The sequence below is a fragment of the Podarcis filfolensis genome, assembly GCF_964270895.1.
Source record: "Podarcis filfolensis genome assembly, chromosome: 1".
Classification (NCBI taxonomy): Eukaryota; Metazoa; Chordata; class Lepidosauria; order Squamata; family Lacertidae; genus Podarcis; species Podarcis filfolensis.
The window spans coordinates 49,709,143-49,734,284 of NC_139604.1; the positions used below are offsets into that span (position 1 = coordinate 49,709,143).

Below are 25,142 nucleotides of genomic sequence, written 5' to 3' on the forward strand. Positions count from 1 at the left end.
CCCCACCTCGAGTCCAAAATCTCCGTGACCTCGTTGAGTGGCGTCGCCCTCCGTGACCCCTCCCTCTTCGGAGATTCACTAAGTGTGTCTGGCGCGTTCCCTGTCGCCTGAAACCTGTGGGGTTCCCTGTAGGGTGTGAGCACTGACCTATGAAAGACTGGGTGCATTCTGGAGCCCTCCGGGAGTGTCAACCGGAAGGCCACTGGATTGATTTGCGCCGCGACCTGGTAAGGTCCCAGCTGCTTGTGCTTGAGCTTCCTCTTAGCTAGCGTCCTGGCCGGCACTGCCTGGGCTGCTAACCAGACCCAGTCCCCCACCTGGATGTCCTCCCCGACCCTCCTGTGCTTGTCTGCCTGCATTTTGTAGGCGTGTTTCGCCAGTTCCAATTGCCTGCGGAGTTGCTCGTGGACCTCCTGTAACTCTGCTGCTAAGTGCTCTGCTCCCCTTGGCTCCCCCTCCCCCTTCGTCTCTAACCCTGGGAAAGTTCTGGGATGCCGCCCATTATTGGCGAAGAACGGTGTCACTCCCGTAGACCCGTGCTTCGTGTTGTTGTAGGCAAACTCGGCCAGCGGTAGGTAGTCCACCCAGGTCGAGGGTTGTTGATTGGCGTAGCATCGCAGGTACTGCTGCATGATGGCGTTGACCCTCTCCGCTTGTCCGTTGGTCTGCGGGTGTCGTGCCGACGCTAAGTTGATCTTGACGTTCAGGATGCCCAGCAGCTTCTGCCAGAAGCTCGAGACGAATTGGCGACCCCGGTCGGACAGGATGGACCGCGGCAAGCCGTGAGCTTTGAACACGTGGTCTATGAACAGCTTGGCGGTCTGTTCCGCTGTGGCCACCTTCGCGCACGGAATAAAGTGTGCCATCTTGGTGAACATGTCTACGACCACGAGCACCGCTGTTTTGCCTCGCGAGCTGGGCAGATCTGTGACAAAGTCCAGGGCCACTCTCTCCCACGGTTCGAGCGGCGTCTGTAGGGGTTCTAGTAGACCCGCTGGCTTCCTGTGTACTGGCTTGGCCCTTTGGCAGGTGTCACACCTGGAGACGTAATCCGCGACTTCTCCCCTCACCTTGGGCCACCAAAAGTCTCTGGTTACTAATTCCGCCGTTTTGTCCTTGCCGAAGTGCCCAGCGCTGGGCGCGTCGTGTAGCTGCTGCAAGACTTTCGCGCGGAGGTCGTCTCCGGGCACGTAGAGAGCCCCTTTGCGGATGAGCAGTCCGTCTCGTATCTGGAACTCGTCGTCCTTCGCTGTGCCTCTTCGCACCTCCTCCATCTTGGATTGTGCGAACGAATCCGTCTGCAGCGCTCGACGCACCGCGTCCAGGTCCACGGCAGCTGAAGCGCACGCCCACGCTTTCGGTGCGAAAATGTGCTTGGCCGCCACCGGCGCCGCTTCCTCGAGATACTGCGGCTTCCTGGATAGTGCATCCGCCATGACGTTGTTGTCTCCCGGGATGTATTCTATCCGGAAATCGAAATCCGCAAAGAACTCCGCCCAGCGGATGTGTCTCTGGTTCAGGAACCGCGCCGTGCGCCAGTACTCCAGGTTCTTATGGTCCGTGCGGACTTGCACTGTGTGTCTGGCTCCAACGAGGAAGTGCCGCCACGCCCTGAAAGCTGCATGAATGGCCAGCAACTCCCTGTCCCAGATGGTGTAGTTCTGTTCCGCCTTGCTGAGTTTCCTGGAGTAGAATGCGCACGGCCTCCATTCCCCTTGCGGATCTTGCTGCAACAGGACGGCCCCCACTGCTCTGTCTGAGGCGTCCGTCTCAACCCTCATTGGTCTGCTGGGGTTTACATGTAGCAGCTGTTCTTCGGACGCGAAGAGACGCTTGAGTCTCCGAAAGGACTGCTCCGCCTGGTCCGTCCAGGTGAACTTCTTCTTCTTGGAGCTGAGGGTGTCCGTGATGGCCGCCGTCTCCTTCGCGAACCCTTTGATGAACTTGCGATAAAAGTTGGCGAAGCCGACGAACCTCTGGACCTCCTTCCGATTGCGCGGGCTCTTCCAGTCCAACACCGCGCGGACCTTGGCGCTGTCCATGGCGAGTCCCTTGTCGGACAGCTTGTAGCCCAGAAAATCCACCTCCGTCATGTCGAACTGGCACTTCTCTAATTTGGCGTAAAGTCTGTGCTCCCGTAGCCTCTGCAGGACCTCCTTGACGTCCCTCTCGTGAGCCTCCTGCGATTCCGAGAAGATCAGGATATCGTCCAGGAAGCAGACGCACTTCTTGTAGAGGAGTCCCGCTAACACGTGATGCATGAAAGCTTGGAAGGTATGGGAGCCATTTTGCAGACCAAAAGGCATTACGCGATATTCATAGGTGCCTAAAGGTGTAAACATGGCTGTCTTCCACTCATCGCCCTCCCGCATGCGTATAAGGTTGTACGCCCCTCGTAGATCCAACTTGGTGAAGATCCGTCCCTTCCTCACCGTCGCGAGCAGGTCGTCGATCTTGGGCATGGGGAATGCTGCGGGCTTTGTTTTGGAATTTATGGTCCTAAAATCAACTATGAGTCTCCGTTGGGGCGTGTCCTTCTTCTTCACGAAAAACACGGGACTGCCCCCCACTGCTTTAGATTCTTGGATGAACCCCCGCTTCAAGTTGTGATCTATGAACTCCCTGAGTTCTTGCAGTTCATCTTCAGACATGGAATACAGTTTCCCAGTCGGCAGCGTCGCTCCCGGCAGGAGGTCAATCTTGCAGTCGTAAGGCCTGTGGGGAGGCAGCTTATCCGCTTCCCTCTCGCAGAAGACCTCCAAAAACTCCTTGTACTTGTTGGGTACCGCTTGCACCATGCCTAGGTGTAGCTGCGGTTCATCCTCTTGCCCCTCCTCCTCCTGGCGGGTCTGGATGCAGTGTTCTGCGCAGTAGGAGGAACAGAAGGTCAACTGCCGCTGGTACCATGCCAATGCCGGGCTGTGCCTATCCAGCCAACTCATACCCAACACTATGGGCGTGTCCGACAGGTGGGTGACGTTGAAGCTGATGACTTCGCGGTGGTTTCCAATTTGCATCACCATCGGTGGTGTTTGCTGTACCACCTCTCCTCCCAGTAGCTTCCTGCCATCGACCGTGACGACGTTTAGGGGCATCGTGGCTGGCATGAGTGCTATGCGATGTTGCTTGATAAAGTCCACTCCAATAAAGTCTGCGTTGCTCCCAGAGTCAATGGTTATTGGTACTTGCATGGTGTGCCCATTGGGCAACTGGAGCGATGCGGTGAGTTGCACCACTGGTTTGGGTGGGAGGGGGTCTGTGGGCTGTAAAATCTCTGGGGACTGCTTCACTGACTTGCCTGGTTGGGCCCCAGTGGCTCTGTTTCCAACCAGGCTTCTTCTTCCCCCTGCAGCTGTTTCAGCTGCTCACCTGTTCCCTTTACTGTTGCTGAGGCTGCAGTGTGCTTCTGGAGCCTCTGGGGACACTCTTTGGCCATGTGCTGTGCACTGTCGCAGATGTAACACTTCCTGGTCCCTCTAGGAGCCTTCCCCTTGACTGCTCCCGGTGTTTGGGCTCTGCTGGCAGTCTGAGCCCTTGCACCACCAATCTCCATCGGCTCTTCTCCCCTTCCCAAAGGAGGCATGGACAGCGCCCGCCCCGCCTCTCTGGGAAAGAAAGGGGTTGTCCTGGCTGGGGTGCTTCCCTTACGTCCTTCCAGGCGCACACCAATTGCCAACGCTCTTTGGGCAACTTCTTGGGTATTTTGGGGTCTTTCTCCTCTTGCCAGTTCATCTTTCACCTCTCCACTTAGCCCCTCCCAGAACAGGTCTCTGACAGCAATGGAGTCCTTCTCCCAGCCCAGCACGTTCAGTAAGGCAAAAAAGCGCGAGTGATACTGCCTCACCGTCGCTTTCCCTTGCTGTAGTCCATGCATTTCCCTCCGAGCAATATCTACATCTACCGTAGATTTAAAGCAAGCGTCCATAGCTTTGATAAATGCATCGGAATCTTTGAGGGCAGGGTCTTTTTCGCGCCACAAATTCCGCAGCCACGCTTTTGCTTCCCCATGCAAATGAGTGATTATGAAGCCCACCTTCTCTTCCTCATCTCTAAAGTCTTTCCGAAGCAAATTGAGCGCGTAAACCACGTCAGCTCTGAAGTTAGGGTATTGCTGCAGGTTCCCATCAAAGTGCGCCACCAGGCTGCCCCCCCTCTTCCCGAGGCCAACTCCCTCCGGTTTGGGTCCTGGCAGCCCCTCTTTCCCCCAACGGTCCCACCTGGCTTGCAGATCCCGGCAGAGCGCTACTGCTTCTTCTTCTCTTTTCCTGGATGCTGCTACTTCCGCGTAAAGCGTCGTGACTGCTTCTTGCAGTTCTTTCACCTGGCTCTCTGTAGTCATCTTTGCCTATCTTCGTGAGCTCGCAAAACACCAAGTCTTGCCCCTCGCTGCACCAACTCACGCTGCGAGGTTTTTATGAGAGACGGAGCATACTGTCAGGGCTACCCTAGGTCCCAGCTCACAAAGGACCAACGCTGCTTCGTTGTTAAGTATAAAAGCCTTTATTGAAGTTCAGTTTCACTTCCAGAGCCGCAGCGCGCAGCCCCACGTCTAAAGTGTCAGACCACTGATGCTCCGTCTGAGTCTCCTCCCCCTTGACACCAATTTAAGAGTCTAGCCTTGCTCCACCTTCTCCGCTGCTCCTTCCTCCTCTGGGTCCGCCTGCCCGCCGGGGTTCCGCCCTTTCTAGCCTCTTCTCCCGCTGATTCCCCTGAGCCTTCTCCCTCCCTCCGGCGGGCTTTAGGAGCTGGTTCCCCATCCGGGTCTCCTGCTGTTCCGCGCGCCTGCACATTTGAACTTGGCGCGCGCGCCCAGCCAGCAACTTTCCTCCTGACCGTTCCACTGCTGCTGTCACTGCTTCCCCCATCGGGGGGGCTAGCTGCAACTGACCTCCCCTCCGTTGGAGGCGTGGTCAGCCCTGACTCCCTCTCTGGAGGAGACACTGCTCCTGACACATGTGACTCCTCCCCCCCACTACGCTCTGGTGGGGAAACTGGTCCTGATCCTCCACTGCTGCTTTGGGGTTCCCCTCTGGCTCCTTGTTTCTGGTGCGTCCCCCCTGGGACCCCCCTTGCCCTGACCATCGGCGCCCCCTTCTGGGAATCTTCTGATTCGCTGGAGAAGCTCATGGAATCTCTCGGGCCACTGTCATACTCCCCTACGCTGCCCTCGGATTCTTCCCCTTCGCTCTCCCAATCCTCTCTCCCCAGTGCTCCTGCTCCTGATTCCCTGACAGATACATATGCCAAGTCAACCTTTAGAGAATAACAGGTGCTCCCGCTAAGAGACACCAGATGAGACCAGAAACAGGGGGAAGGGGGGTGTGGTGGATGCGGGCCACCCTGGGTGTCACCACTGAGGGGTGTGTGACAAAATGCTGGGTGGCACTCACCGTGGGGCCTGCAGCGTGCCTGAGCCACGCATGTCTCCTGGGCCACGCAGGCTCCATGCTGCCCAAATGGTCCACTTGCTGCCTTCCCCCAAGCTGTAGGGCGGCTGAGTGGGAGGAGGCAGGCAGACTCCAGAGGCCCCACCCTTACCCTGCCCCTATGGATGGCTCGCCCTGGGCGAGCTTCCTCCGCCTGAGTGGCTTCCTCCGCCGCTGACTAGAAGTATACTCCTGGCTCCATATTCCTGAGAGCTGCTGCTGCTCTTACGCCTTATTGCTTGGGTCAGCAGGATTCAGGGTCCAGAAGCCCTTAGAGCTTGATCCACGCAGCATTGCCTGCAAACTCAAAACTTTGTGAGCTGAAGTCCCCTCAAATGCCGTTTCAAAGAACTGGCAGGCATATTTTTGGTGTCCTTTATCTTCAACCAAAAGTTGAGTTTCTGGATTGAACATGGGATGTGATACAAGGTCAGCTGCTAACCTAGAAGTGCAGCTGCTGCCTGCTGACCAGGAGAGCCCCATTACCTTCAGAAGGTCGCCATTGTTGTCACAGTCCCATGCCCAAGTGATTACACAGAATCATTTCCACGAGGCCTGCTTGGCATCCTGACCTCCCACCCCCTGATAAACTTCAACCAAGAGGTCAACTGAACTCTTATTTCATTCCTGCTCATGAGTGGACACTGAGTTTCAGAACAAGGTTTGAAATGAAATATGCTTGTTGTCGAGTGGCACATAAGCTGAAAGGAAGACTGGTAGATGTATCTACCAGATTTAGGATTCATACAACCATTCTGTATTCCAGATACAGTACATGCTTGGGACCTGTAAGACTGGTTGGAGGAAAGCAGGCAATTTCTGCCACTGGGCAAACAAACAACAGGAAAAGTGGGGCTTTCTCTCACACCATTATGATTTCCCCATGAGCTTTAAGAGCAGCAGTAGCCAATGTGGTGCCCTCCAAATGTTGTTGGGACTCCTAACCCCATCAGCCTCAGCCAACATGGCCAATGGCCATGGATTATGGGAATTGTAGGTTCTGAAGAGCACTGTGTTGGCTGCTAGAGAGCATCTTGCTAGACAGAACCAGATGTCCTTTTGGCCCAATTCCGAAAGGATATTCATATGGTATTCAAACATGCCAAGAGTCCTGTGCTGCCCATGCTGATCTCTGTTTAGACATGCTGACCTGCAAAAACCAGATCCGGCTGAACCACCCTGCATACTTTGATCAGGACTGGTGATCCCTCAAATGACAGTTGTCTGAAGGACCCTGCCCCCAATCACTCTCTGCACTTGCCTGTTTGAGATTGTAAAGGCCTTGCTTGTCGCAGTTTGGGATATTTAGGGAATAGAGGTGCTCCAACGGACCGCGTTCATCTGGCAGGCGCATGGTTGAGATGCGTTCCAAGACTTGATCTAATTCCTGTTGGCAGGGGGTCTGCAAATGGTCAAGAAAGCAGAAGAAAAACAAATGAGGACATCAGGCAGGGCCCAGTTGGCACAATGGAGACAACAATGGCTTTCACCTTCTGACACATGTGGGATTTAAGTTCTTGCTTAGGGTAGCTATGCAGGTTCCACCCCAAAACCCACGCCTGACTCCTTTTCATCCCAAAGCATCAGAAAAAGTATTCTAGCACACCTCACTCCGCCTGTAGTCATACTGTCTCAAGGCTGTTGAACATTTGCCAGAAAGGATCAAAGTGTTATGACCCAATGGTGATTTGCCCAAGGCCCAAAGACACAACAAACTTGGTATATATGCAGCTCGTGTCACTCCGTGTCAATCGATTTGAAATAACTGGCTTGCATCGTCTTTGATTAATGGATATGAAAACAAAAACGATACAAGGGGATAATGTAACAAGGATGATTTTTTGGTCTTCTGAATATACTTCTTTTTAGACAGGGCTGGGAAGAAAAACTATGGAGAGCTCTTTGCAAATATTTGTGCTTTAAGACAGTTTTCTACCATTTCTTTCTTAGAAGAATCATAGAAGGGTAGTTACATGCCCAATTTCCATGGAGATTCTCCCTGTGCCAGTAAAATTGCAAACTTAAGTTGATCAAATTCAACCTCTTCTCGGGGGGAACTTTGATTTATAGCCTCAAAACCAAGTTCAAACACTGGATAGAAATCTACATCCACTACACTTATGAAAAAGCACCAATGAGTAGCTGCTCAAACTATGGGAATAAAAAGATAGTTTTTTGTTTTATAAAAAAATGAAACCCACAAACCCCAATCTTCATGTTCCACCAATTTTGGACAAATCATTAAAACCTCCTAAAATAGTAATGGGTACCAGGCTGATCATCCCTCCTGTGATTTGAACACTATTCTGAAGAGTGACCGGAGAGGTAGAAAGAGAACCTACAGCTTCATATTAACTGGCTAAATTTTGAGTTTAGCACCACTATAGGGAATATGCCACTGATGGCATTAACCCACCAACTGCCTGTATACACTGGGAAGAATGGAAACACTTCTAAGAACCACAGTGCTGCGATGGGAATATGGTGCCCTTCAGACATTCGAGGGTTGTTCTCCATAGCAGAGAACCTCTTATGACGCTCCTATGATGGATTTATTTCTATACCGCTATATCTTAGAATGTCACAGAAGTGTGCAATGCTAACATATAAAACACCAATTAAAAAAAAACCAAAAATACAGATAGTCTTTAAGGCAGTTGGCCAATCAAAGATAAAAATTATACAGCTGCAATTGACTGTCTGCATTAAAAAGTTTTCAAGAGATGCCCAAGGATGCCTGTGGAATCTCTGCTTTATCTTGTGGGACTCATCACAGTAAATGCCCGATTGTAGCTGAGGTTGGTCAGGGCTCTGTAACACAGGGGGACAACTAACAGGGATCCTCTGGATCATTGGGCTGGGATAGAGGGGCTCAGGCAGTCCTTATCAGCCCTCCCCGCATGGAGACGCTTGATCACATGGGTCTTTCCAAGGTTGATCATATGTGATTGCAGCCTTTTAAATGCTAGGGGGCACATAGGGAGAACCCATGGCAAAACACCCCCCAACTAGGCTCCTGTACAGTTTTAAGAAGGGCACTGGTGTGTTCTGGGATTCTTAGAATCAGAAGAGTTGGAAGGGACCCCAAGGAGCATCTAGTCCAACCCTCTGCAATGCAGGAATATGCAGCTGTCCCTTATGAGGCTCGAACCTGCAACCTTGGTATTATCAGCACCACGCTCGAACCAACTGAGCTATCCTTGTGATCATACTATACAGTCTTGCTATTTGCCACGGAGTTCAGCTCTCTGAGATCTCTCAACTTTTATTTTCTTAACAACAACGGTAACATGTTCCTGACTCTTTGGGCTGTGGAAAAATAGGAACTGAATGGGAAAACAACTGATGAAATCAAAAGAGGCAGAGGGTGCTGTAAAGAGTTTCCAATAGTTAGGAAGCAAAGTTATGGCACTGTGTGTTACTCTTTACCCCTTTACCCCATGGCTAATGGTAGCCTCTGAAGAAATGCTGCAGAAAAAGAAAATCCACATAACATGTTCCTGCTCTGCATAGTGATGTACAGACAGCAGAATTCAGCTCCTCTTGGCTTGGATGTTAGGCTATAGTGTGGCCCAAAAATTGGGATATTTTTAGCACACAGTTTATATATACACATATCCCTGGCTATGCTGCTGGTGGTAATGTGACATTTTATATTGCCTCAGGTTGTAATATCCAGTCCGGGAGTGTGCACAAAATCAGTTCCTCCAGTTATCACGGAGGGCAAACATTACCATTTTGTATACGTCTTGATTCGCTGCTCTGCAAGCTAATATGCATGTACTGTGAGAGATTAAGCTCTCCCACCACCCCGATGCTACCTTCTAATTCCCAGTGGCATTTGGTCATGTACTGTATATGGGGTCCTCTTCAGCTACCATGGCTCTCTTAAGGTATCAACCATGCACAGAAAGTTGCTGCCCCAGCTGCAATGTTTAACACTACCTGGCATACATAATGAAATCATCCTACTGAGACACTCCATAATCCCGCCAATAGACCCCAGACCAGGAAACACATAGTATGATGGTTGGGATCCATTGCTGTTCAAGGTTTAAAATTTTACAGCCTATAAAAAGAATGCAAACTTTCAGAACAATCCTAAGCATGCTTACTCAGACATGTCCAGTGGGGCTTACTCCTTAATACTCCAGCCATCTTCATATCAGTGGTAGATCTTGTTCTGGGCAAATAGCTGGGCAAGGAATCTTTCACAGATCAATTGCCACGGTTCTTTTCCCTGTTCTGGGTGGGTGGTTTTATTTAGCTTATCGACTCTACAGTATTCCATAAGTTATAATCAGAGCTATGTGTCTTATCTGATTGGGCCACCAGTACTCTGTCCTCCTCTTTTGGTTTTCATGATTGCAAAGGCCACCAACAAGCTGACAGCATGCCAGGTCCCTAAATGCAGCCCGCAATTGCTTTGAAGAGACTCTGAAAACCAATTTTAACACTCCGGTCCACCAGTTTCTGTCCAAGAAAGCATCCTGAGTACCTTTCAGCCGCTCGGACTCTGCCTGGAACCCGGCCCGTCAGGGAACAGTGAAGCCAACTAGACCAGCGTGAGTGCGGCAATTAAAAGCACAGAGCAGGAGAATGGAAAACCCCAGGAAAAGCAGTAGCAGCAGCAGCAGCAACAGCACCAAGACTGCTCTGGAGGCATCAAAGCAATGCTGCTCTGGGAGCCTCCAAGAGTTGTGGCTATAAGACCAAAAGCTTATGTGGCATCAGTTCCACCCGACAAGTGGGGGAAGAGGATCCAAAGCTAAATTAGAAAAGCTATTGATAGGCATTATCCCTGCACTCTGTTTGATGATGCGAGCTGTAATCCTGAATGACAACTGTGTGGCAAAGTCCTCCTCCTGAGCCCTGCCAAAATGCATCAATCTCATGAAGAGGTATCTCGTGTTCTGTTTGTTTGGCTCTATTTTCCTCCTCGCTGTGCTGTCTCATCTCTTCCCATGGCCTGGCCCCGATGTAACCTTCAGTACTGTTTATGACGGGAGAGGTGAGTAGAATTCAGTCTCACACAATGAACGTTATTCATTTGACAACCAGAAACTCTGTGGCTCAACCTCTCAATCTCTGGGTACTCACTCAGGGATCAAAGAAACTCTCAGCTCGCCCACAAAAGTCTCACAATGAGAAGAGTTCCTGGAAACAGCGGACAACACCCTAGTTTCTCACTCTAGACTTCCTTTTTATGGACAGGCTCAAAGTGGCTGGTACTTTCTCAGGTAGCCCAACAGCTGTGTCCCATTCAGCTACACTCCCCACACCCAGTTCCAGCAGGTTTGTTGAGTTTCCTAGGGGGTCCAGACGATGGGAGAAGCTCCCACTCCTCTACTCACAGCACGTTCTTCACTCTCTGCAAGTCTCCTCCAGCTACTAATGGAGACTAGGGCAGGGGTGCCTCTGACAGCTAGAGAGAAAGCTCATCATGTGATCATCTTCTAACTACATATAGTCCCCACCCCAAAGAATAACAACATGTTGCACCCTTTCCAGGGACTTGAAGACCATCTCCCGCACCCGTTGTTTACCTCACTCACCCTGACTGATGGCGAGTGGAGGTGGTGCTTGGTAGGCTTGCCCAGCTGTTTTTGCTGCTCATTCACCTTCTCACGGATGACGGCGAACTCCTTGCCATTTTTAGGGGGCTTTATCCGTCCACTGCCACTCACCACACTGGAGGCGGCATCCACCACATTCTCTGCAATAGATACTTCAGTATGTTCCTCATCTACACAGACAAAAAAAGAAATGGAGGGTGGGAGAAGAAAGAAAAGGGGCATCAGCAAGGCTTCTTTCCAGCCGAAACCCAGTTCCAGCATCTCTCAGGTGGGCGCCAATGCCATTATAAGAGAACAAGGGAACTGTTCATGGTGAGTTCCGGCACCTCTTTTTCTAGAAAAATTAGCACTGGTGTATTAGTTATGTTAGCCGCAGAACCCAAATGCTCTGCCCAGAGATCCCCACAATGGAACAAATGGGGGAAATCCCCACAGGCCCACAGTGAGAAGAAGAAGAAGAGTTTGGATTTGTAATCCCGCCTTTCACTCCCTTTAAGGAGTCTCAAAGTGGCTAACAATCTCCTTTCCCTTTCTCCCCCACAACAAACACTCTGTGAGGTGAGTGGGGCTGAGAGACTTCAGAGAAGTGTGGCTGGCCCAAGGTCACCCAGCAGCTGCATGTGGAGGAGCAGGGAAGCGAACCCGGTTCACCAGATTACGAGTCCACCATTCTTAACTACTACACCACTCTGGCTCTCAGCATGGGGTATGAACTCCAGTCACAGCTATGTGGAGGTGGCATCCCAGCTGTGTGAGATTCCAAAAAACTCCCCCTGCAGAGCAGCCAAGGCAAGGCGGAGCTTCTGTTTTGAGGAAACACTTCCCCCACCCCGTTCCAGCCTTTAAATGCTTGGTTACACAAATTGTCAAAAGTATTTAATAATGCATTTATTTCAAATCAGAAGTCGCACATGTCTGAACCGCAGGAGACAATTTGGCTAAGCATTCAGAACATCATGTCCCATTTATACTGTAAGGAGAAAGATTTTTTTTTAATGGATAAGCTAAGCATCTTGGTCTTTTAGCAACACCCTATCCTTTGATTATCCTCTCCCCCCCCCCCCCGCTCAGATACTGTGGGCCAAGTTTATTCCTGACCTGTCACCCTCAGGCTTTCAAGAGGTTCCAAAGCAGAATCTGAGCTGAACATGGCCAAGTGGCTCAAGGGGACGGGGGGCGGGGGTTGAGGGTCAAATAATTACCCCTAAGGACTCTAATTAAATAATAATAAAAAAGAGGCCCATTTTGGAAAATAAGTAAAGAGAACCAAAAAAGGGAGAAAGCAACTAGATGAGAAATCACGCCAAGAATACAAAAAAAGAGCAACATAACAAAGCAGGCTTTGTATTGTTTATAAACAAATTCACTCTCTCATCATGTAACTGAAATCAAATATACAAGATTGTATAACAAATGTAAAGCTCCCCTACAAGATCTTAATGAAAGGCCAGGAAGGGAAGGACAGGTCATCATTCAAGTCATGGCTGAGCTGAAAATATTCATGATTTTAATGATTGGGGGGTGAGGCAGCGTGGAAAAAGGTCTCTTGTTCTGGTACCTTCATCAACACTTCCAAGCAAAAATTTCAACTGTTTCTTCAATGTGTCAAAATGTGAACTTTTTTTTTTGCCCTACAGACAAATCTGATTGGCTATGTCATGAGTTAGTTCTATTTCACTGAAGCTGCTATTTCTGACCCAGAAAGATCAGAGCCAGTGAACATTTGGCCTAGTCCATTCTGCCTTAACCAGCAACCTATGACATCTAGTTTTGATTTCAACAGAAGTCAGCTGAATTTGGACCAGTAGCTGTTTGGATGTCGCCAACTCCAGACCAGACTTTTTACAGGCGGTTTCTATGTGTTTCTATGATGAGGCTCAGTACAGATTGGCTGCCAAAGCCTGACCTCACCTGGCTGGTGTAGGAGCATGCATGGAAACATCAAAAATTCCGGACAACTGTTGACTGTGGTTTGGCAAAGATCCAGCTGCTCCAAATCTCTTATGCAGAACCTCAACTGTCTTTCTGGCCCGTATGACCCCTAAATATGGCACAGTTGGAAAGTATGGCTAGCAGTGCTGCCCAGTTTTTCACAATTAGTGTGACAAATTCAGCTGCATTTTCACAGTTCTCCCAGGGCTGAGCTGGAGCCATACCAGGAATCAGACCTGGAGTATGTGTTCTCCAACCCCAAATCCCTGCAATCTGTTGCTGGAATTTGGAGATTGGCTTGGCATGCAACTGGCATAGTTCCTTTGATCAAGTCTTCATAGAAGACCAGGGTCCAATTTTGTTGCGCTTTAATGCCTGGGCTGTCCAATCCAATGGTATCATATGGCTCACCTGTCCACCATGGTAAAAGTTTCAAATTATTACCACCATCTAGCCTAAAATAGTCTGCTGGGTACTTACCAAGGTAGCTTCCTTCCAGCCCAAGATCATGAAGTCCCTTGTATATATGTGTTTTTATTGTATCACGTTGAGTTTGTTTTGTTTAAAACAACAATCAACCAGTACAGTGGAACCTTGGTTCTCGAACAGCTTAGTTGACGAACAAATCAGCTCCCAAACCCCGAAACCCCAGAAGTAAGTGTTCCAGTTTTCGAACGTTTTTCGGAAGCTGAACATCCAATGCAGCTTCTGCTGGAGTGCAGGAAGCTCCTGCAGCCAACTGGAAGCTGCGTCTTGGTTTTCAAACGTTTCGGAAGTCGAACGGACATCCAGAATGGATTAAGTTTGAGAACCATGGTTCCACTGTATATAAATTATATGATTTGGGAAGTGATTAAAAAACTGAAGAGTAGAATCCAATGCAGCACTAAGTGGATGTTCCATCAGCGCAAGGATTTCTGATTGTCCAACAGATCGTTCATCCTCTCTCCTCTCATTGCCTGCCCCTAAATTTGTTCTAGGGGTTACCCACAACCCATGGAGCAAGCAGAAACACCAACTTGCACCAAAGATTGAGGGAGCCTTGTGCTCTGCGCTTGGCCTCTGCCACCTGATGGTAGAGGACACTGGGGGGGCCCTCCCCAAAAGTATTCGGGGTCCAAAACTGCTCAGTCCCCTGAAGTTGGCACACCTGGGAGCAGAGGTGGAAACTCTCATTGCAGAAGTCGAAGTCCTTATGTTGACAAAATAGGGCAGGTGAATAATGCCTCAAATAAATTAATGAACTCTCCCTCCCAGCATGCCCTGCTGCCAAGATCCATAATGGGATTTGACCACTTGTGGCCCTCTAGATAGAGCTGCTCTGCAGCTCCCATAAATCCTGACCGAATGGGTCATCTTGGGTAAATCTTGTCGAATGGGGCTGACGGCAGGTGGAGTTCAACAAGATATGGAAGGCCACAAATCTATAGCATCAACCTGCTCCAACAGCTTGCATCAGGGGATGATACTTCCCTACTAATGCATGACACTGGCACATAATTTTTTTAAAAAAGATAATCACCTGATGATCCAGCCATCATTGCATGGTTGGATTTGTGCTTAGCTCAAAGCGTTAAGAACTATGCAAAAGCTGAAGATCTGGAACTCAAAATTGGTCAAGAGCCTTCCAGATAAGTGATGCAATATTAACCCCACTCTGCCTCCTCCCCCAGTGCATTATCTTCCACTGCTGTCCGGTCTTTTCAGCATAACTGTGAGAGTAGAAAAGGGATTGCTAAGCAGGAGAATGAACAGTATGTTCCAATGGGTGGTTGCTTAGCAAGTTCCTCTGGTTGTCCCGGACGGCTGCTGGCACAGGGATGATCCAAATGGGCATCCCGTGGCCTCCTTTGGCTGTCACCTCCCCCCAGGAAGTGCTTTCAAGTCCTTCAAAAGCACATGGAAACGGCAGCTTTGACAATCCCTCTTCAGCACGAGCAAATCCAGCTTTTAGCAACATGCCCTACTTGCCCGTTTTGCTCGCTTTCCATCGCTGAAGGTACATATTGGGGGCCTGAACAATGCACTCATTCTTCCCATCCTTCCCTGAGCTGGTGTGATGCAGTCCTCCCCATTCACTCAATTTATAGCCCAGAATACATGTCCCAGCCCCGATGCGTTGCGGCAGCATTCCCGCACCAACCTTTTCTGAACTTCTGCTGGGATCCTTGGGCAACAAAAGTCTCAAGTCCACTTGGAGAGGGAAAGATTAGGGAGGATCTCTCCTGCTTTTGCAATGTCTGCTCCGATGATTATTTAAATGCACCGGCAGAAGTTGAACTTGGCACTGAATCACTGTGGAGGCAACCTGCTTTGCCCTGGATATGACCACAATGGGACTCTGAGTACAGGAAAGCGAGAAAGCTAAGTTTATTGCAGGAAATACATGCTTGATAGGGGAAAGATCCTAGTTCTATGTAACTAAGGAGGAGAATGCAAAAAGCTACACTTGCTCTTGCATCTTAGATGGAGAGAGCCAAAACAGACACCTCTCCCCTAAGGCAAGGCATGGAGAAGAAAGAAGTAGCAAAATGAGGTTAGCAGCCCTAAGAGTATTGTTCCAGCCCTCAAGGAATGTCAGCAAAGGTTAGAGAACAGTCTAGGAAGCATGGAGGCCCCTCTCTCTATCTGCTCTTTCCCATGCAGATATATCAGCCTCCAGTACAAGCCCAGTTGCATCCCAACACTTCCAACATGTTTTAGTCCAGTGTAGTGGTCACCTTTAAGCAAACAACATTCCTGTGCCTCACAGTTGTTCTCAAATCTTGTCATGCCAAAATCACCCATAAACCAAGAGAAAAAAATGGAGGCACTGTGGGTGAGTAGCTCCCATGTCCAAGAAATTGGTCAGCTGCCTACCCTGGATGGGGTTGCAGTTCCCCACAGGAGCAGAAGGGGGCTGCTTCTGAATTCAGCTCTGTCATTGTAGACTCAGGTAGCCTCAGTGACTAGAAATGCCTTTTGCCAACTGTGGCTTGTTCAACAGCTATGGGCATTGCTGGACTGGGAAAGCCTGCTCACAGTAGTTAATGCAATGGTTACTTCAAGACTGGATTACTGCAATGCCCTCCATGTGGAGATTCCCTAGCACTTGATCCGGGAGCTGCAGCTAGTGCAGAAGACTGCAGCATGATTGGTGACGGGAGCGAGGCCTTGTCAGCATAAAACACCTGTGCTCAGAGGTCTGCACTGGCTGCATATCTGACACCGGGCCAAGTTCAAGGTGTTAATATTAGCATTTTAATTTTTGTATGCTATAAAGGAAGGGTCGTGAGTTTTTCTTGATTTTATCTTTTTGCAAACTGCCTTGAGATTTTTGATCAAGTGGTGCATAAATTTCATTAAACAAAATAAACAAATAAAATTATACTTTTCGAGACTATTTGGGCATCACATCCTTTTGAGTGAGATTGGTTCTCACCCTGGCAGGCAGGAAGTAGGAATACCTCAGCTGAACCATAGTTTAGTTCTGGAAACTGTCTTAAAGAGCAGGACTCAGCTCCTAAGGGGCCACCACTAAGGGCTGCTTTGCACATTACATAATGCTGTGGGGGCCAAGACGCTTGCTCTCCCACCCCACCCAAATTTCCACAGACACCCCCTCTAGATACATTTCCCACCCCACCCCACCACATCCACCCTGCTTGTCCTGGAGTGTTCTGCTTTTCAAGGGACAGCAGTGAACAAAATGGGGCAGGAAAAAGTCTTTGTGTAAGAAGTCACACGCTCACATTCCTTTGGATCCAAGCCATGAGTCTCCCCCACCCCACCCTCACCAGGATGTGTACATAGTATATACACAAGCACACACAAAGGGAATTTGTGGCTGCTCATGATTTCCTAGCAACCATGTGTGAAGTGGCCACTAACTAAACACAGCTAGCATCCACCCCTCATTTGGGAGATATGAGAGAGAGAGAGAGAGAGAGAGAGAGAGAGAGAGAGGGAGAGGGAGAGGATTTTGCAGCCAATGGGGCAGGGCTTCCAACAGACATGTCCAAGTTACAGGCTATGTATGTTTGCTGCCTATCTAACCTCTGCTGACAGGAGGTGGCCAACCCTTGGCATAAACACATCAGCAGCTATGTGCTTCCACAAAAGTGACAAAAAGAGAGGTCCCCATGCCTTCAGTGATACAATTTGACCTCAGGAACCCACAACTGAATATTTTAGTATAGGTTTTGGGAAGGACAGAGTGTAGTATGGCCAGAAGTCTGACTTTCCACTCAAGAAATTAAAGTCAGAGAGGGGGGAAATTCCACATATAATCCTTTTTTTTTTTAAAGACACACATACACCAAAAGATCAAATAAGTGCTCCACCCTACCCTTTTATTTCTGTCTGCGTGTCCATCTTTGATTCTGTCCACTTTACCTCCTCAGCCACACTGGCTTCAGCAGAATGTATTTAAATATTGTTAGCTTTGAAACCACATCACACTTTTCCACTGTCTATTTTCCAGACAGTGGTTCTGCCCAGGGCGTTACCCTCCCCTCCCCCTTTTCCTTTCCCCATTTCACTTTGCATTTTCTCAGTCTGCCTTTTCTTAAGGTCACTCATGAGGAACTTTTAATCAGTGATTCTATGTCCCATATAGGCCAAATCAAATCTGGTTCCATCCATTTGCAGGGCACTCCACTTAGATCGCTTACTTTAAGCTTAAGGAGGAGCTGCAGACTTAAGACTATTAGACAAGGAAAAGGAAATATCCATTTGCCACGTCTGATAAAGTGGGCTGTGTCTCACTACTCAACCTGCCCAAATGGCCTCTCCAAAATGAACTCTGACCTCTAGAGCAAAAATTGCAATCACCAGAATGCCAGTTGTCATTCCTTTAAGAAATCAAGTTCTTGTGATGTTCCGTTTTAGGTAAGAAAAGACTTGGAAACATATGGGCAGCATCTTGTGAGGGTTCAGAGACGATAGAGGAGGCTCCATAGATTTCAGGAAAATTGAGAAGGGGGACATAATTAACCGCAGTTTGGCTCAATCTAGAGCTTGGAATATATGGCAACCCATGATTTGGGTGCATAGAAGAATCATGAAATCAATCCTCATGCCAAACATCATTTTAAAAATCAGCTAGCAGCAGACCCAGTCCTAACATTAGGCAGAGCGAGGCAGCTGCCTCAGGTGGCAAATGCTGATGAGTAGCAGCAATATGTTGAGGGACATTGCTGTGCTACATAGCCTACAGCACATTCCCTAAGCTAGTTTCCCCATTATTAGTGCTACAGTAAGGGAAGTCATGACGTCTTTGAAGTTGTAGAAGAGTTATAGGTATGCTGTGGATGTTTCCAACACCATCAAACCTCCCAACAAACAAATCAGTACGCGTGCTCATTTAACCTCCCTCAACATGGGTGGCGCTGTGGGTTAAACCACAGAGCCTAGGACTTGCCGATCAGAAGGTCGGAGGTTCGAATCCCCACGATGGGGTGAGCTCCCGTTGCTCAGTCCCTGCTCCTGCCAACCTAGGAGTTCGAAAGCACGTCAAAGTGCAAGTAGATAAATAGGTACCGCTCCGGCGGGAAGGTAAATGGCATTTCCGTGCACTGCTCTGGTTTGCCAGAAGCGGCTTAGTCATGCTGGCCTAGAAGCTGTACGCTGGCTCCCTCGGCCAATAAAGTGAGATAAGCGCCGCAACCCCAGAGTCGGCCATGACTGGACCTATTGGTCAGGGGTCCCTTTAACTTTACCTTTAACCTCCCTGCAAATAAATAAGGATGACTGTTAAATGATCAGGGCATCCAGAAGTATCCTCATCCTGGTGTCCTTTTCACCTGCTCTGTTGCTTTCAAAGTCACAGTGGGGTTCTACTGCCAAGAGTTTGCATGGACCTGTTTGAATGCCACAGAGTGCCTTGGCTTAGGTTTATTGCACACTCTTCAAAGCTTGCTGCCATCTCATGCTTTATTCCTTCAACATTGGCCCATTCCCTTTTCTCTGCCTATTGGCTTCCTATCTCAACATTCCCCAGCATCTACTCTCTGAAAAAATAATTTCTGTAATTGATTTCCACACCTCGGAAAGCAGCCTTGAATTTCAGTTGGGTGAAAGTTGCTTCATTAGTAAAATACCTATTTGAGAAGCATCAGCTACAAAAAACCAAAACGCCTTGCAATTCATACTCATAAAAGCCAGTGCAACCCAATGACATTTGTCCAAATCCTTCTTCCATCACACTCTGGCCTTAAAGTCACAATCTTTCAGTCTTCATAAAACAGGAATAATAAGGACCTTCCGCAGAGGACCAAGACAGTGAAGCACTTGGCCCATTAAAAACAAAACAAGAAGTTATTAATAGGAAAGCTTTCCTTTCTTCCATTCCTTCATTTTCCATACTCAAAACATCAATGGAACCAGTAATGTGATACAGAGTGGAAAGAATGCTCTGTAACCATTACCATTTCCTTTTCATGATTTACTCACAAAGAACAAAGTCACCCCAATAGTTTCCTCATATTTTTTAAAAAACAAAATTGTTCGTGGGTTCCTCCAGTATGTGCACAGGACAAAGAATTCAGTCTTGGATAAAGAAGACAAGACATCCCCGTGCTTATGCCCAGAAGACAGCAGGACCATCATTAATTTTTTAAAAAGCCATAATTTTAAAAAATAGTTTTTAAAAAATTATTTTAAAATTAACCACCACCACCACCACCTTGCACCTGCTAATTTCCAAGTCTGAGGGAGTGGGACTTCTCTGAAGGGCACAGGCAGCCACTAGCAGAAGGAAACACTCAATTGGGTTTCCCCAAGCTTGCTATTTTGTGTGTTGCTTGTGCGCTGCTGTTTCATTTGTCCTTCTAAAAATAAATGGACATCATTTATTTCTCAAGACCCCATTCTTTCCCTGGGTCCTTCAGACCACAGACTTAATTCCCAAGTGGGCCTGCTCTCATTTTTCCCCTTTATGACACTTTTGCTCAGGGTTATTTGGGTCTCTGGTTAGATTCCCCATGTTCCACAACATGGCAAGCTATAATAGGTTGTAAAGTCCACAGTGTGGGCATGCAAACCTCTTCTTTTGTCCCAACTTCTTACATATCCAGTTGGAGTACTAAGAGACAGCAAGGCCCTCTTGTGGTCAATGCCCTCCAGCTGGAACTAAGTATTCAGGTAAATATGAGGCTGTCACTTCAAAACAGCAACTCTGTCTCTCTTACTGCATAATATTGCTATCAGTTTGTGGGGTGCCTAGACTCCCCTCCTAATTCTTGGGTGCCAGACACTGGAATTAGCATGTGGAAATACAAGCCAGGAGACAGCCTGGTGATGATCCACTACAGATAAGTCTTTAGGACGACAAAGAGAGTGGCTCTGTGCCAGAGAGCAAGTGGGAGCCCCCCTCCCCAATTCAGAATTAGTTAGAAAGACAAAAGCCTTTGAAGTAGAGTTCTAAAGCAGTGGTTTTTAGGATTGCTGCTGGGGATGGTGTGGGCTGGAGGCAAAATAGCTGCAGTCAGTTTAAGGCAGCAAACAGGAGCAGAGCGACAGAGGGCAATGGCTAATTTCCACCAGAATCCAAGACTGTGGCCATGGGAGAATCAATAACCTCTTGAAGCACAATGCTGTGAGCTCCTCTATAATAGGTACAGGTTGTATATATGTATAAATAATCCCCATATCATAAAGACGCCACAGTCTCCAGTGGATGCCTAGAATCTCGCACTGCTCAGAGATTGAGATGGTGAGTAACAATATTAGAAATATGCAACACATGACATTGAGTTATGGGTCAGAATGAAACACAAGGTTGTTTTTAAGGTTTTGGGCATGTCTAGGTTTAGCCGTGGGTTGCTAGTTCTTAGTCTAACAAATGAGTATCACACACAGATGCTGCGAAGGACGGTGAATGTAACTTAGGTTTGCATTTCCACTTAGACCAACTAATTAACTCCAGTAAATTCTTGCTGAGTAGTGAGGTGTTTGTAGAAAAAAGTAGGGCATCTAAAATCTGTTGGATCAGTGTTCTGGAGCCTTAGGGTTTAAGACATCCCTGGTCTACAAATCCCATCATCCCCAGCCAGCTTAGCCAATGGTCAGGAGTGATAGGAGCTGTAGTCCACAGCAACAAAGGACAATGAAGAAGAAGAGGTAGGACATAGCTCAGTTGGTAGAGCATGAGCCTCTTAATCTCAGGGTCGTGGGTTTGAGCCCAGATTCCTGCATTGCAAGGAGTTGGACTAGATGACATTTGTGGTCCCTTCCAACTCTACAATTCTATGATTCTAAGAGAGAGGAGGCAGGGACAGTGGCATCTAAGGTGCATCCTTTTGCATAGACACTAAAAAAGGACTGGCACACCACAGCCAGCACCACCAGCTTCCTTTGCTTTCCACACCTTTAGCTAAACCAAACAATATATTGGTCTCCCTTGCAATGTTTTGGAAAGAGCCAGAGAGTGAAACACACATTTAAAAACTGTTGGGAAATAGGATGAACTATGCCTAATTTCACATCATCTGAACCTCAACCTGAAATATATAGAAAGCCTTTACAAACCCTTTGGGATTGGAAATGGTGCATTCCTATGAGACTTCTCAACAGAACTTACAGGCTCTTTAATTCCCCTTGAGACCCTCACAAGACAACCTCCCCCCTACCTCTTCGCCTAAAGATAAAGCACATCAGCTGAGTGAGAGCAAGCCAGTTAACAGCAAAATCGCTGAATAAAGCTGCCTGCTATGCTCTAGGCACTGGAAGCAAAAGCTGAAGTACGAGCACCTGCAGCTAGTATATAAAATTTCATAGCTCCTAAAAATAAATCCATGCTCTAAAACACTCAGAACCATCCGCCGCCCTCAGTTAATAAAAAGGCTGTATTGTGTTACAGCTGTTACAGCTACTACTACATCTGCTAGTGTTTCAAAAGCAGATACGTCTGGCTCAATTGTACTCAGTTTATAGCTACTTTATTTCCATCTCCCGGACAGGTTTATTTTCCCTTTTCTAGTGGAATACTCCACCTAAGGCGGGCATGAAAAGCACAAGCTGTGATTGTTTGTATGCCTTGAGCCGGCATTAAAAGCAAGTCCCTTACCCCATCTGAGCTCTGAAACAGATCCTAAATAACCTGGCAGTGTATGCTCCAAGTTAGGGACATTTCAAAACACTGACTCTTAACTCCCTAGAGAGGAAGAGCCCAGGCCAACAGTCTTCCAACCAAATGCTGTGAACAAAAGTCACTCGGCTCACCTCACCCAAAGCTTCTGATTTTGTGAAAGTCACAGCACAAAAGAAAATCCAAATTTGGGGGTTTTAAAAAAAGGAATTAAGCTAGCATGGCTAGGAAAGTCCCTTGTCCAAAACCCTGAAGAACCCCTTGATAGCCGGAGAGGGTAATAGTGGGTCAAATGAACCATAAGGTTCATTTGTTTTAATGCTGCCTTGTTCTTCCCTTTCATACACTTCCATGAAACTGCTTCTCCCAACAATAGCCTTAGACTGTGGAATCAATTCTGGCTTCAACTTTCAAATGTATTTACAGAATTGCTCCAGTGCATCTTCTCTTGTAGCCACAGCAAAATCCCTAGCAACCTGCAGGAGAGAGAAGAGCCACAGTAAAACAGGCATGGAGGACCCTCGGCCCCCCAGATGTCACACCAGCCAACATGGCCAATGAGTAAAGGCTATTAAAGTCCAGCAACATCTGGATAGCCACAGGTTCTCCATCACTGCAGTAAAAGCTTCACATAAAGCCAGGGAGTCCATATGCGAGGGGTAGAGAAGCAGGAAACTAAAATGGAGAGAGACACCTCAAGCTTTCAGGCAACATTAGGAATCAGCTATATTACATATGAAGTGCTCAGTCTTCTCCAAGGGGATCACACATATAAAATAACGTTAAAAAATGAATGGCACAAGTTAATAAACATCGATCTTCAAAATAGAAGGAATATAGGATATGGCCACAGCACCAACAATTACCTCATTTGCTGGGGCTATGTGTCAATAACCTAAATTGCAATACAAGATTCAATTAGGTTGAGTGCTGCACCTCATTACCGCTATTCAAATTTCACACACATCGCTGTCACGCTGCTGAGAACTGCTGCACACCCAATTCCTGGGCTCCGGGCCAAGGCTCCCCTCCATTAGAAACAACAACACAAAAACACCCTCAAATTATGCTTCCAAGGGTCCTGCCCTTTACCCAACATGCGAAGGTCCCTGGAGGAGGTGGCAGGCGTAGAAAGGGAGCCAGACCACAGAGAGGGGACCCGACGTAGTCTGCTGCTTGCCTGGTCTAGTGGCCTGGACGTTAACCCAGACAGAGACAAAAAGGTGGTGTGATAAATAAGCCTGTGCAAACCACCCTCATTACAATTTGAAACCAGCATTCCTAAACCACTTTGATTGCTCTGAGAGCCACAGGCCAGTCAAGGTTTTCTTTGTCACCATCTAGGTTGCTATGTTCAAAAACTTGCAAAGCAATGCTAGCTACACTATATACTATACTACACTACACTACACTATACTATACTCTATACTATAAAGTATCTTCTAATACATGGGTAGGCAAACTAAGGCCTGGGGGCTGGCCCCGGCCCAATCGTCTTTTAAATCTGGCCCATAGGCGGTCCAGGAATCAGTGTGCTTTTACATGAGTAGAATGTGTTCTTTTATTTCAAATGCATCTCTGGGTTATTTGTGGGGCCTGCCTGGTGTTTTTACATGAGTAGAATGGGTGCTTTTATTTAAAATGCATCCTGGGTTATTTGTGGGGCATAGGAATTCGTTCACCCCCCCCCCAAAATATAGTCCAGCCCCCTCACAAGGTCTGAGGGACAGTGGAACGGCACCTTGCTGAAAAAGTTCTTCCCCATAAGGATCTATCCTGGCTCTGTTGCTCTAATCCAGTGGTTTTCAACCAGTGTGCTGTGAACCCCTGGGGTGCCTTAAATGATGGTCGAGAGTGCCGTGAGCAACACTGGCCTCTGTCCCTTTTTCCTTCCTTCCCTCCACTGATGGACTCTCGCGTCTCTGCCTCCCAAAGGCTTGCTCAGCTGTCTATTGCAGCAGCCCTGGCTATAAGCTCTGCAGGTGAATGGTGCCTCAGAGACCAGGGAAGAGGACTCCCAAGGAGAGGGGAGAGGAGAGGAGGCTGAGGGAACACTCCCAGAGGCAGGGTGTTCAAAAGGGGGTGAGAAGCTGCATTTCTGCAGGCAAGGGGTGACATAAGTGGGCTCCTGAGCCCCACAAGGGTGCCACAGAAAGAATGTAGTTGGTTTCTCTGATGAAAATAGGGACATCCTATTCAATGATAATGATAATAATGATAATGATAATGATGATAATGATAATGATAATGATAATGATAATAATAATAATAATAATTTCATTATTTATACCCTGCCCATCTGCTTGGGTTGCCCCAGCCACTCTGGGCACCTTTCAACATATATAGAAACATAATAAAAGATTAAACATTTTTAAAAAAATCCTTCCCTATACAGGGCTGCCATCAGATGTCTTCTAAAGGTTGCATAGTGACTTATCTCCTTGGTTCCAGGGTTGCATAACTCCATACCCTCCAACATTTAACCGATGAAAACAGGGACATCCTAAGGAAAAGCGGAACATTCAGGGATCAAATCAAACTAGGACTGCTTCTGTAAATCTGGGACTGTCCTTGGAAAATAGGGACACTTGGAGGGTCTGTCAAGGGAGCTGTGGGTTCAAAAAGGTTGAAAACCTCTGCCCTAATCATCTTCCTTAAAACAGTTCTCAAGACCATTGCTCCTGTGGGCAGTGGCGGAGCTTCATGCTCTAGCACCGGGGGGGCGGGGGGGTGGAGAGCAGGCAGGGGCGGGGCTGGCGTTCATCCTGGGGGCGGTGTGCTCCCCCTACACTCCTCTTCCTCCGCCAGTGCCTGTGGGGCTGTGTGAAAAATGTGCAGTGGCAGCAGGCCTCATTGGGCCTTGCGGCCTCTCCTGACGGGAATGACATAATATGTGTGTTTCGCACGTGTAACATTGCATGCACTTGACGAACCTCCCCCCCAATGTTGTGCAGAACTTGGTGCCAGTGCTCCTGGGCATTTTTGAATGTGAGCTGCCTTCTTTCAAACAGGCACTTCCGCAGAGCCTCATCATGTAAGCCACAGACCAGGTGATCATGCAACATCTCTTCGAGGTTTGGGAAATTCAATGCTGGGTCTAGTGTCTAAGTTCAATAGGGCCAGTACACTACAGGAAAAGTG

The 25,142-nt window shown here is 48.1% G+C and overlaps 1 protein-coding gene and 1 long non-coding RNA gene across 3 annotated transcripts in view; both read right to left on the reverse strand.

Annotated features, from left to right (window-relative positions):
* The window catches only part of LOC310749485, a 465,633-nt gene that overhangs the window by 302,581 nt on the left and 137,910 nt on the right, over positions 1-25,142 (reverse strand). The gene's annotated exons all lie outside the window — the stretch shown is intronic.
* Positions 1-25,142, reverse strand: part of IGFBP2 (insulin like growth factor binding protein 2) — a 71,810-nt gene that overhangs the window by 6,040 nt on the left and 40,628 nt on the right. Inside the window, exons 2-3 of one of the 2 annotated variants that reach the window (XM_083585849.1) lie at positions 10,982-11,172; positions 6,688-6,828 (exon numbers count right to left, since the gene is read on the reverse strand). In XM_083585849.1, the coding sequence (XP_083441975.1) occupies positions 6,688-6,828; positions 10,982-11,172 (332 nt within the window). Of the gene's footprint in view, positions 1-6,687; positions 6,829-10,972; positions 11,173-25,142 lie in introns of both variants that reach the window. The other variant, XM_083585848.1, reaches the window with a different exon arrangement.